Genomic DNA, 12,260 nt, shown 5'->3' on the forward strand with positions numbered 1-12,260 from the left:
AGTAATATACTCTGCCACTTTTGCTTTTCATGCCTAGATCTCAGCTTTAAGTTCAAGATTTAGAAAAAAAGTAAGATAAATATTTTGGAGTATCTTGGGTCAGTTAGGCTGTGCATGTTGAGTAACATGTTGCCTCTCCTTCCATCCTTCAGTACACACTGTTGATTCATACACATAATACTCTCTTATTGGTAGGAGAGAGTTGTCACCTTTGAATATTCTCCTATATTTTTCTTCTGTATCCTTTTTATATCTCTGTCATTATGAATGCTTTTGATCTAGATGCTTTGTCAGTTAAGATATTTTCATTTGTAAATAATAGGAAATGCAATGTAAACTGGCTTAAACATTAAAGGAAATTAGTCATGTGATAAAAGTGAAAATACCTGGCAAAACTTGATCCAGGTGCTCTGGCAGTTTGATCAGAATCTTGGCTCTGCTTCCTTCATTTTTGTTCCATTTTTACCAGGTTCATCCATCATGGTTGCAGATGGAGCCTGTATGCTTTGGGGTTTAACTATAGAAGAAAAGAGAGAATCTGCTTCCCAGAGCTTCAGTGAAATCACATGCTATTGAATCTGGCTGGCCTACAATAGAGTCACATGTTAAGTTAAAACTTTTTCATGACAATATGTGTAGTTATAAATGAAATATATTTAGGAGAAGTATTGATTGTATATAACATTGAGATGGCTTCCTTAAACAAGGTACTTAAGGCTGAAATCTGAAGAGTGAATTAACTGGAGTTTCTAAGAGAAAAAGTGAGGGTTATCACTGCAAGCAGGAGCATTAACTAGTATAAAGGCCAAGAAGTCAGAAGAATTATAAGTTACAAAATGAAAAGAAAACTAGAGCAGGCCAGAGCAGAGAGTGTGTCGCAGGGGTCAGATCATTTTGATAATTCTGGGCTTCATTCTAAGCACATTGTGATATTGTGGATGAATTTTCAGCTGGGCAGAGATGGCACAATCATACATATTTTTAAAAGGTCACTGGCTTCAGAGTGGAGAATTGATGAAGGTGAGTGAAGTTATTGTCACTTAAGGTAGGTAGGGAACACTGGAATATCATGACACTAGGGTGGGAAACAAGTGAAGGTAAATACCAGTTACTCGGTCACTTCTCTGTGATATACACTTGCTATATGTAATTAAGATTCTGCACAGATTATGAAGTAGATGGTGTTTCTTCTATTTCACAGATGAGCAGATTAAGGATATTTACTGACTTGCCCATGATATACTCAGATCTGAACTCTAAGATTGGTCTGAATACATAAATCTGGCTCTTTAGGCCACACAGTAGTCTCTTTTCATGAGTTGCTATGTTTGTTTCCTCTGAGCAGTGTTAATTATAGGCCTCAGGTCTTTCAGCCCTGCTGGCTACTGTTAACCCCCTTTACTGCAGAGAAAATCAAATAAGGCTGTTGGCAGTATGACTGAAGTTGCTTCTGTTCTTGGGCCTTGTGTATGAAGCATCTTAGTATATTCCCTTCATGAAGTGTATCAGCATAAAATTGTAACACTGCACTTGTTCCTTTCCTTGAGAACTGCTCCCCAACCCCCCCAGCCACTACTCCAACTACAATCTCTTAAACATGGACCCAAAAAAATTAGAAACTAAATTATCTCATGATAGTTATGTAATCTTTTGAGGTATTCTTGCTTCAGCTGCTTCAACCCCATATTATACTTACTTGACATCAGTATTGATTTTCTCTGTACCAGAGTTTTATCATTCATGCAGGGGCTATCTGTTCCTTCAAGTTACTCAGTTATTTTTATTTTATTTATGTCATTCTGGAGTTACTTCCCTTGAAGATACATTCCTGCCATCATGGGCAGTGTAGCCTATTTTACTTCTCTGCCATTGCTTCATTATTCATAAAAATGAATTTTTCAGGGATTCTCTGGTTTTTTATATTTTCCTGAAATCAGATCTAAATTTGTGTTTTAAACAGTGTGTAGTGTTCTGTATATCTTGTGGGTTTTTTGAAAGTTTCATATTTCCTTCAAAGGAAAATTACATCAGATTTGTGAGGAAAATATGATGGTGTCTGTATCTGTTACCACATCTTTTCACCAGATGTGTGTGCCATTTACTTTCATTTTATGGGTTTTACCGTAAGAGATTTTTTGTTTTGGTTTGGTTGGCTTTGGGTTTTTTGTTTGTTTTTTGGTGTTTTTTTTTGTTTTGTTTTGGGTTCTAGGTACTAAGCTCTAGATGAGACTATGTGTTACTTTCTCTCAGACCTAAAGTACTTTGTACAGGCCTGCAGTCTCCGTTCCATGATGCCAAAATCCAAAGTGCTTGAAAGAGGTTTTTCAGTCTTTTGGTACCAAACTTCCTTTGTCGACAATTCTCTTAAACTGTTTTTCCTACTTAGTGTGAATATTCATGTATTTCACCGCATTTGGTTATAGAATTGCTGCCCCCCAATCTCTCTGGTGATGTTACATAGTATATGGCATACCATGTTGCCTTTCAAAAATCCAAACAGATTTTTATGTCTGAAACAATTGGCCTTAAGTGTTTGGGGTCAGGATTGTGGACTTGTGTCTGTATCGGTAGCACTGGTTGCAGTGTGCTATGGCAGTTTGTTCCCTTGTCTAACTATCCTGTTACACTTTGAACTAGAAAGGTTTCCTCTTTGGACCCACAGACTGTAGTTTATTGGATACTTAATAAACAGTACTAAACAGAGTGGGTACTTAGTACTGAAATTGAATACCAAAAATTAGGGCAAACCTTTTACCAGATAGGTTATTGAGCTACACAAATTATAGCATGTTTTCTTTTTACTTAGTTATATGTTCTTTTTAAGCAGTCTTTTTCCTCTTCTGCTTCTTTCTTCTTACTGAAATTGTCTTCACCACTTACAAAGCACTATGTGATCTTGAACCAGCTTACTTATTAACACCTCAGTATATTCGTTTGTTCATTTGTAAAAATGGTGTAATAATTTTGCTTACCTCAAAGGATTGTTGTGAGGGCTAACCAGAATGCTTCCTGGAATTTAGCACTCCTTTTGCTGTTAACATAGCTGTTATTGATTCATATCCTGTTGGTTACCTTACTAACATATGGTCAGCCATTCTTTTATTGACTTTGAAGTCATTTTCAGTGCTTTGACACTTTTTAGCAATGCTGAAGTTAATCCTTGCATGTATGTTTGTAAGTCTTTGTGGTCTTATTTTGGGGGGATTGATTGAAGTGGGATTGTTGAATTAGTAGCCCCTAATAGTTTTAATTTTAGTGGATACTTCCATGTTACTTTCCTAAGACAGAATTGAGGTGGAGGGTAGGGAGTGGCAGTTTTCAGTCCCACCAGCAGTCTTTAAGAGTGCTCTTTTCCCGTAACCTTACCAGCAATGGGTTTATCAGTTCACTTTTTAAAATGTAATTATAAGCTTATGGGAAATTATGAGAATAGTCCCATGTATACCTCACGCTGCTTCCTCCAGTAGTAGCATCTTTATGTAGCTGTCGTATGATATCAAAACCAGGAAACTGACACCAGTACAGTACTGCTAACAGAGACTTGAATATTTTGATTTCTCCAAGTCTGACCAATGGGGTTTCAGTGTCATTTGTTTTCCTTTAACCACTGTTAAGTTTGGGCAGCTTTTCATGTATTCTGTTGGCTGTTTATATTGCATGTTCATATCCTTAATCCATTTTTTTCTAATTGGTTGTTTGTGTTTTCCTAAAAGAAGCTGTCTTAGGATTATTCGTTTTTTTGTCTGCCATTTGTTTTGCAGTTACTTATTCTAGCTTTGTATGTTTATGTTATTTTGTTGATGATATTTCTTTCCTGTACAGAAATGTTTATTTTTATTTAGTTACTAAGGTTGTCTTTTGTGGTGTTGGAGTTTTCTCTCTCATGTCATAAGTTTGGTCTATCCTGTAGGATGCCACACATTTCCATTTAGAAAAATGAATTGATTGTGATTAGAAAGGAAAATGTTATATATAAATTTTCTACAAATAATTTATTATATAGCTATAACTCCAGAAAATATGATAAATGTATATTAGCTTCCCTGGTGGCTCGGTGGTAAAGAATCTGCCTGTAATGCAGGAGTTTGAGTCCTGGGTTGGGAAGATTCCCCTGGAGAAGGAAATGGCAACTCATTCCAGTATTCTTGTCTGGAAATTCTCATGAACAGAGGAGCCTGGCAGGCTGCAGTCCATGGGGTTGCAAAAGAGTTCGACACAACTTAGTGAATAAACAACAACATATTAGAATTAGTAAACTTTTAATCAAGTTTCTGCATAGAAGGTGAATATTCCAAAGCCTGTTTTATAAGTCTTTTTAAGTGATCTTATGATAGGTCTAAATATAAGTGACCATTATAATATAGATAAATATGGAATCATTATGTTATACACTTGACACTATAATATTATATGTCAGTTATATCTTAGTTTAAAAAAGGCCATGGAAATATGTTCTTTCCATAACTAAAATTCATTCTGGTGCAGCAGTATGAAAGGAGATTAATATTGTTTATTTCTCTTTATGTTTTCTTTTTCCTCCCTGTTTTACTTATGAATAGTTAAGGCTTGTGCTAAATGAAATATATTAAAAAATTTGTTTTCAGCTTTATTGAAGTGTTAACAAATAAAATTGTGAGTAAAATAAAATCTTTATAGAATACTTTTGTGATACTTCTGTGAGAGAAATTTTTCTTGACTTAAATGTTAGATGCTGAATTGAGATTAAGAAAATTATAAAATTATTTTTTCTTTTTGAATTTTACATCCATTTTCTCCATGGCCACCTCTCTAGATTTGTAGACTTTTTATAGTTTATAAAGTGTGTTTTGTCAAATGAGTGTTGATCCATCATTAATTTTATCTTAATTCATTGTTGCATAGGCTATTCAGAGACTAGAAACTAATCATTGTGTTCTTTTTGTTTTGTTTTGTTTTGTTCGACAGTGGAACTTCCCCTCTTGCATGCCTGAATGCCATGCTGCACACAAACTCCCGAGGTGAAGAAGGCATCTTCTATAAGGTTCCAGGTAGAATGGGAGTATATACTTTGAAGGTAAATATTGTTGTTAGGGAGTCATTTTAAAAGTGAAAACAGGAAGTGACTACATATAAATAATATTTGAATCATAGAGACAGAATTCTGTTCTTGAAGAGCTTACTTTTAAGAAGAAGTAAAAATTTCAATCCCATGTCCAGTACTTTTTTCTTTAATCTGTGGCCATTTGTAGGTAGATTGGAGAAGTAACTTCACTTTTCATTCTCTGCCACAGTATTATTTTGAAAGGATGAATTGAAAATTACTTCCAGTGACTTTTTAAAGGGCCTCACATTATTTAAATAATAATGAGTGTTACCATGGAGCATATAGCTTTAATACTTTATACTACTTTCTCATTTAATTCTCCGTTACAATTCAGAACTGTGGTTACTATTTCTTTATTATAATGGAGAAAGCCGAAGTTCAGAAGATTGGATTTTCTTGCCCAGTGTTGGCCAGATAGTATTAGAGCCAGAATATGAACTCAGATCTAACTGAATTTCCATTTTCTTTTACCATAACAAGCTTGCTAATTTCTAATCCCTGCACTAAAAAGGGATCTTGACTTATCAGTGTCCTTACAGTTATAAATAGAAAAACCAACCCAAATGAACTTGAGGAAAACAGAGAATTATTAGTTCACATAGCTCAAAGTTTTAGGGAAACTCAGCCTGAATTCAGGAGCTCAAATGATTGTCATCAGAAATGGGTCTCTCCACTTTCTTTTGGCTTCATTCCAAGGCAGGCCTTCTCCTCATCTACATGACTTCACTCCCAAGCCCTACTCTGGACGCTGTAAGCCTGGGGAGAAGGAGTCTCACAAACTGAAGCAGGAGTCCTTTTGGTATTATTTTGGCTTAATTGGTATGGGTTGGCGCATGTGCCTGTACTTAAAGGATCGCCTTTGCCGAATGTATTGAATCTTCTGATGGCCGCCCTTAGGTTCATGATCACCCTTGATATGAGGGTGTGGTTAAGCCCTCTAGCCAGATGGATTGAGGAGAGCGTTATTTCTCAAAGGAAATTCATCAGCAGTGACTTATGTCCACATGTGTGTGCAGCTCTTTTCCCACTTCTTACCTTTTTGGCTTCAGCTGAGTCATCCCTGTGCTCGGTGGTTGTGTGTAGCACGCTAACTTTTAAAAGATCTAACTCACCTTTAATACCTTCTTTTAAAATACCTTATTCAGCTTCTTGGGGTTACAGGGATCTAGCCCACATGGAGCTCTCTATGTTTCTTTTAGGTTTTAGCTGTTGTAGACCTTCTATATTGCTAAAAACATTTATTAAATGCCTACTCTGTACTGGACACATAGAGGCTATAAAGAAGGATAAATTAAGGTCCCTGATCTCTTAAATCTCACATAGTTACTGAAATAATTAGTGACAGAGTGTACTATGCTATAAAGTGCTGTTACAATGTAGAGAAATAAAGATTCATCTTGAATAAAGGGATTTAGAAGCTTTTGTTTTTATTTTTGCTATTTTAAAGTTGTAAAATATGAGTTGAACTTTGGTAGATAAGTAATGGGAGGAAGGGCTTTCCAGGACAAGGGAATAGGTTAAGCAGAGGCACAGATAAAAGGATTCAGAATGGACTTGGGAGTAAATTGGAGTGGTTAGACCATAATCTGTGTGTGGGCTAGTGTGGTAAGGAGTTGGGGTGGGGTAAATGTTAGGTGAAGAACACACTTTGGAGGCTTTTGAAAACCTGACTTGCAGCTGGGGAGAGGAAGGAGAGAGGGTAGGCATGTGTTGAGGAAGTGGCAGAGGTTTTCAGGAGAATAGCATGATCAAATCCATGTTTAGGAGGATAATTCAAGTAGGATACACTTAAGAGTTCAACAGGAAAACTTGTCAAGAAGATGATTATGATTGTTTAAAAGAGATAATTGAGCTGAACTGTGAGAATGATTGGGGCTTCCCTGGTGGCTCAGAGGCAAAGAATCTGCCTGCAGTGTGGAAGACTGGGGTTTGATCCCTGGGTCAGAAAGATCCCCTGGAGAAGGGAATGGCTACCCACTCTAGTATTCTTGCCTGGAGAATTCCATGGACAGAGAAGCGTGGCAGGTTATAGTCCATGGGGTCGCAAAGAGTCAGACACGACTGAGCGACTAACACTTTTCATGAGAGTGCTAAAAGAGATGGAGGCAAGGAACATTAGAGAAATAAAATGTGAACTATTGGGAATAAAAGAAGGGATGCAGTGATTCTAAGATTTTGGGTGTGAGGTGATCCTGGAGCGATCACAAGTTTAAGAAGATAGTTATATTTGTACTAAAGTATTTGTAGAACTTATGGATCAGGAGGTCTCTTTGGCAACTAATCTGTAAAAGTTTCCTGCATTTTGAAAGAAAGAATAGAAAAACAAGGGGTATGTATTTTAAGAAAGTGTACAACATGTGAAATGGCACTGGAGGAAAAACAGCTCCTTACCAGGTCAGAGGTTGCTATCTTCTTTTTATTTTGTTGACCACACCCTGCGGCATGTGGGATCTTAGTTCCCCCATCCGTACTTGAACCTGTGCCCCCTCCAGTGCAAGCTCAGAGTCTTAACCACTGAACCAAAAGGGAAGCCCCCAGAGCTTACTGCCTTGACTATAATGTTGTGAGTGGCAGTTGTAGGTAGGATGGTCATTTGTCAAAATTATTTTTGATCTGATAATAAAAATAAATTATGTGGGAGAACAGAAAATATATTGAGAGGAAAAAAGAATCATTCATAGTTTTATAACTTAGAAATAACATTCACTAATGTATTTATATTTTATATACTATATAAATACATAGTAGCCAGCTAATATTTATTGAACCTTATCATATGCTAGGCACTATACTAAGCATTTTACATTTATTAACTCATTTAATTTCAGAATGATCTTTTAAGGTAGGTACTATTACCCATCTTACAGGGAGGCTGAGGCATGAGCATTTAAGACTTTGCGCAAGGCTGCCTCATTAGGAGAAGATAAGGCCAGAATTCAAACCCTAGATTCTTAATTTTACAGCTTCCCTGTTATATCTGTCATAGTGTCGCTGACACAGGAATCGTTTTTCTGATTAGCATTCTCACTATGCAGTGCAGAAACCAAAGATTCATATGATTTTTTTTTTAATGATTCCTTTTGTATTTGACTCTTGCTACTTACTAGCCAATTTTTGGAACCAAATAGATTCAAATAAAGTACCATCTCTTGCTGTCCAAACTCTTAACTGAATTTATAATACATAATGGCACTTATATACACACAAATATATATACATTATATGGATGATGGGTATGCTTACATTTTAAAAAATTGTTATTGTATACATTTTATAGATTTCATTTCATCATTTACCTGGACTTATATATAGCAAGTTTTTGTCTAAGCCTCTGTGTTGTACGTGCATAAGATTGTCATGTATAATTTTTATCTTTGAGTATAGAAGGAAACAGTACCTAATTTGACACAAAGAAGAGAGGTGACAGGAATCAGAAATTCCTGATTCTGCTACTGAATCTTACAATCATAAAAAATAATCAGCACAATTGCAAATCACAGTAATGCATATCAGAAATTTAATTCCTGTTTGCTGAAATGGTAATGATAAATCCTAATTGGATGCCTACATTTTCAGAAAGATGTGCCGGATGGGGTGAAAGAGCTTTCAGAAGGTTCAGAAGAAAGCAGTGATGGTCAGTCAGATTCCCAGAGTTCTGAAAACAGCAGCAGCAGCAGTGATGGTGGCAGCAACAAGGAGGGAAAAAAGAGCAGGTGGAAAAGGAAAGGTAAATCCACCTGACCCCTCAATAAAAGACTGAATGCTGTAGGATAAATGCCCTTGTTAATAGTTCTTCTTTTTCCAGACCCCGGGTCGGTTATTCTCTTTCCCTTACTAGTTAGAAATTCCCATGGAATTTCCTGCAGTGATGGAAGTGTTCTGCAGCTATGTTGTGCAACTCAACAAAGTAGTCACTAGCACCATATGTGTTTTGAGCACTTGAAATATAGCTAGTGTGACAGAGGAACTGAATTTTTCACTTTATGTTAACCTGAATTTAAATAGCCACATGTGGCTAGTGGCCATCACATTGGACAGCATGGCTCTAGGTTTTTATCTGGGTCTATTTTCAGCTCTTGGCTACCTATAACCCTTCTTAGGATGGTATTATGTTATTTACCTCTTAATACTCTCTTTGAAAATTTGAGGACTTAATTGGTTTAACAGCTCACTCCTTACTAGGAAAAGAATGCTTTTCGTTTTCTACTAGCAAAGACTAAATTTAGTCTGCTAGTCTTTGCCCTCATCTCCTGCTTGGTTTCTGCTTTATAGTTTACCCCAAACCGTGTTTTTAGAGAATAACATCTTTGTTGCTACAGCTTCCCTGAGATGAATTTTCCACTTCAGGATACATTTTATTACCTAGTCTTGATAATTATCTGTAGCTTCTTTTTCAAGAGTCTTTTTGAAGAAGGAAAATCATTTTTACCCCACTATTGGTAAATTGAGCCATATATGGCAGGACAGATTTTAAACCAGCTCATGCTGGTTACTTTATAAGGACTGATGCCAGAGCAAAATAGACATCCAAGAATTTCTCTAGCTTGGATATCCTCTTAGGTTTGAGTTGTAGGTGAGTTGTCTTTGGATCTAGAATTTAGAGTTACACTTATTAGAATAATTGACTCAGTTTTAAGTGCAGCAGAGCTATTGATTTTTGAACTGCATCAGAAAAGTCAGGTTTATTACCATTTCTGTGTTAATGTGTGGACTACTTTTGGAGAAAATTTAGATAACTGGTTGCGTTATCTGAGTTCTGTCATAACAGCTGCTACACATGTTGTTTGGACAAATTTTGAAACCAGGGGATCTTAGCTTTAAAATCACAACCACTTAGAGAACAGCCCAGACCCTAAGTGTTATGAACAAATGGAATAAAGGCAAGACAAGATTGGGACCTGTGACCAACATTCCTTTTTTTCTTTTTAAAAAATCTCTTTATTTACTTGGCTGCGTAGGGTCTCAGTTGTGGCACACGTGATCTCTGCTGTGGTGTGTGCACTCTCCAGTTGGGGCGCGTGGGTTCCGGAGTGCACTGGCTCAGTTCCCTGATCAGGCACTGAACCCATGTCCCCTGTATTGCAAGGCAGATTCTCAACCACTGGACCACCAGGGAAATCCTGAGTGTTCTTGATATGTATTTTTTAAAAGTAATCCCAGTCAGTAGTGAAGAGAGGTGTGTCCAGGGTCTTACGTTTCTCAGATTATACTAAAGGACCCCCCCTCTTTTTTTTTCCTGTTCTTTTTTTGGAAGATGGAGCCAAAAGTATTTAGGCCTTTTTGTCTCCTCTGCTTCCCCCCAGTTTACATTTTTCTTTTTAAGTTTGGGAATTGTTGATCTAGGATTAGGAACCAAACCAGGTCATCAAGCAAGAGAAACAGATTCATAATTTCTGGATGTGGCTGGAAACAGGGAAATCAGCATTAAAGGTCAGTAAACTGGGAACAAAGTCACGGTTGTTTAGGTCTTTGCTTTTTGGTAGCTCATAGGCTGCAGTAGCTGTTTCAGGTAGTGATTGTTACATGTTTGTGAAAGGCTACCTGTGAGGTAAATGTGATTACAGGAGGATTTAAGAAATAACAGTTGAACCCCATTCTCAGTAGCTTCAGTTCGGTCGCTCAGTCATGTCCCAGCTCTTTGCGACCCCATGGTCTGCAGCACTCCAGGCTTCCCTGTCCATCACCAACTCCTGGAGTTTGCTCAGACTCATGTCCATCGAATCAGTGATGCCATCCAACCATCTCTTTCGTCCCCTTCTCTTCCTCTCAGTAGCTTAATGGGTAGATTAAAATATTACAACCTTGCCACATACTTGGCATAATAATAGAAGATATTAACATCAAGGTTATAGCAAATTAAAAATTGTAGTCAACATAAATTATTTTCAAACTGCCTCTGATGCATTCTTCTCGAAATTGTCACAGTATTAACAACTTAGCCTCAGTTTCTGTTGAGATCTTAAGATCTTTTCTGATTGTAGCCTGTTAAACTGAGACTAGGATGAACTTCATGTGGTATTTGGAAGGTGGAGATGAGAGGTGTATGTGATGTCATATGGAATTCCCATTGACTCTGGCAGCTCTGATAGTCTTAAGAAATGAATGAAGGCTAAGTTAGCAGTAATAAAGAATGATTTAGCCTCTCATAGGATGTACTTCTCTCATTCTTGGGTCATGCATATGGCATAGGCATAGAAATGTATTTTTAGTTTTCTATTGTATACATATGAGTGTTTTTGTAGTCTAGTGCAAATTAAAGTGGAAAACTTGTAGTTAGCAGTGATAGTAGTGGTGTGCTGCAGAACAATTCTAAGTCAATTGCAGTTATTAATAAAGGTAAAACAAATGTGTGTCTATTCCGTTTTCTTATTCTAAAGCTTTTACTCTCAATCTGACATCACTTTATTTCAAATGCATTGTAAGACAGGAAGAACACTGAGATAGTATCGAAACCCACTTCCTTTTATGTACAAAAATAAAGAGCTCTGACAGCAAAACTGATACTTCTAGTTGGAAATCGATAGAGACTCTCTTGAAATAGGTATACTTTTTAGCCAGATAGGAACAGAGAAATTCAGTCAAATGTTGAAATTCAGTCAAATGTTAAAACTAGTTTATTGATTTCTGTGTAAGGTGGAAGAACTTAGAAGTTTGTAGTTTTGGTTTCTAATTTCCAGACAGGAAACAATGTTCAGAGAAGAGCTTTATGGAATTCCAAGTCAAGGTAAGATGGAATAACACCAGAAAAATGATTAAAATCAACATTTTCTGTTGCTTTTTTGGTAGGATTGTATCAACGTGAAGTCTGCCTTTTCCCTAAAATGCAGTATTGCAGCATGAAACAGCTACATGTATTATTGTTATCTTCTGATAAAATTATTTATTATTATTGTCTTTATATAATATATTTTTAATAATAAAATTATTTTTATTATTAATTTGTGAAAATGAAAACTCTCCCTTAAGAGAAGTATTGCTCTTTTTGATCATGAAAACGATTTGGGGAACTTTAATTGTTATCAGTCTTTCAACGATTAATCCTTTAACTGTATAAAGCTCAGTTTCAATTTTGATATTACTGCTCCATTATTTCTGATAGTCTCTTTAATACTTCAGAGGGTCTCACTGAATATCTTCAGGAGAAAAAATAAAATACTAAGAGATTATTTACTAATTC

At 36.4% G+C, this 12,260-nt stretch overlaps 1 protein-coding gene across 3 annotated transcripts in view; it reads left to right on the forward strand.

Annotated features, from left to right (window-relative positions):
* Positions 1–12,260, forward strand: part of ASXL2 (ASXL transcriptional regulator 2) — a 119,849-nt gene that overhangs the window by 67,932 nt on the left and 39,657 nt on the right. For 2 of the 3 annotated variants that reach the window (XM_043469163.1, XM_043469164.1), the window contains 2 exons: positions 4,945–5,053; positions 8,660–8,810. In XM_043469163.1, coding sequence (XP_043325098.1) covers positions 4,945–5,053; positions 8,660–8,810 — 260 coding nt within the window. Of the gene's footprint in view, positions 1–4,944; positions 5,054–8,659; positions 8,811–8,840; positions 11,808–12,260 lie in introns of those variants that run through there. The other variant, XM_043469165.1, reaches the window with a different exon arrangement.

This window comes from Cervus canadensis, chromosome 5 (assembly GCF_019320065.1).
Source record: "Cervus canadensis isolate Bull #8, Minnesota chromosome 5, ASM1932006v1, whole genome shotgun sequence".
Classification (NCBI taxonomy): domain Eukaryota; kingdom Metazoa; phylum Chordata; class Mammalia; order Artiodactyla; family Cervidae; genus Cervus; species Cervus canadensis.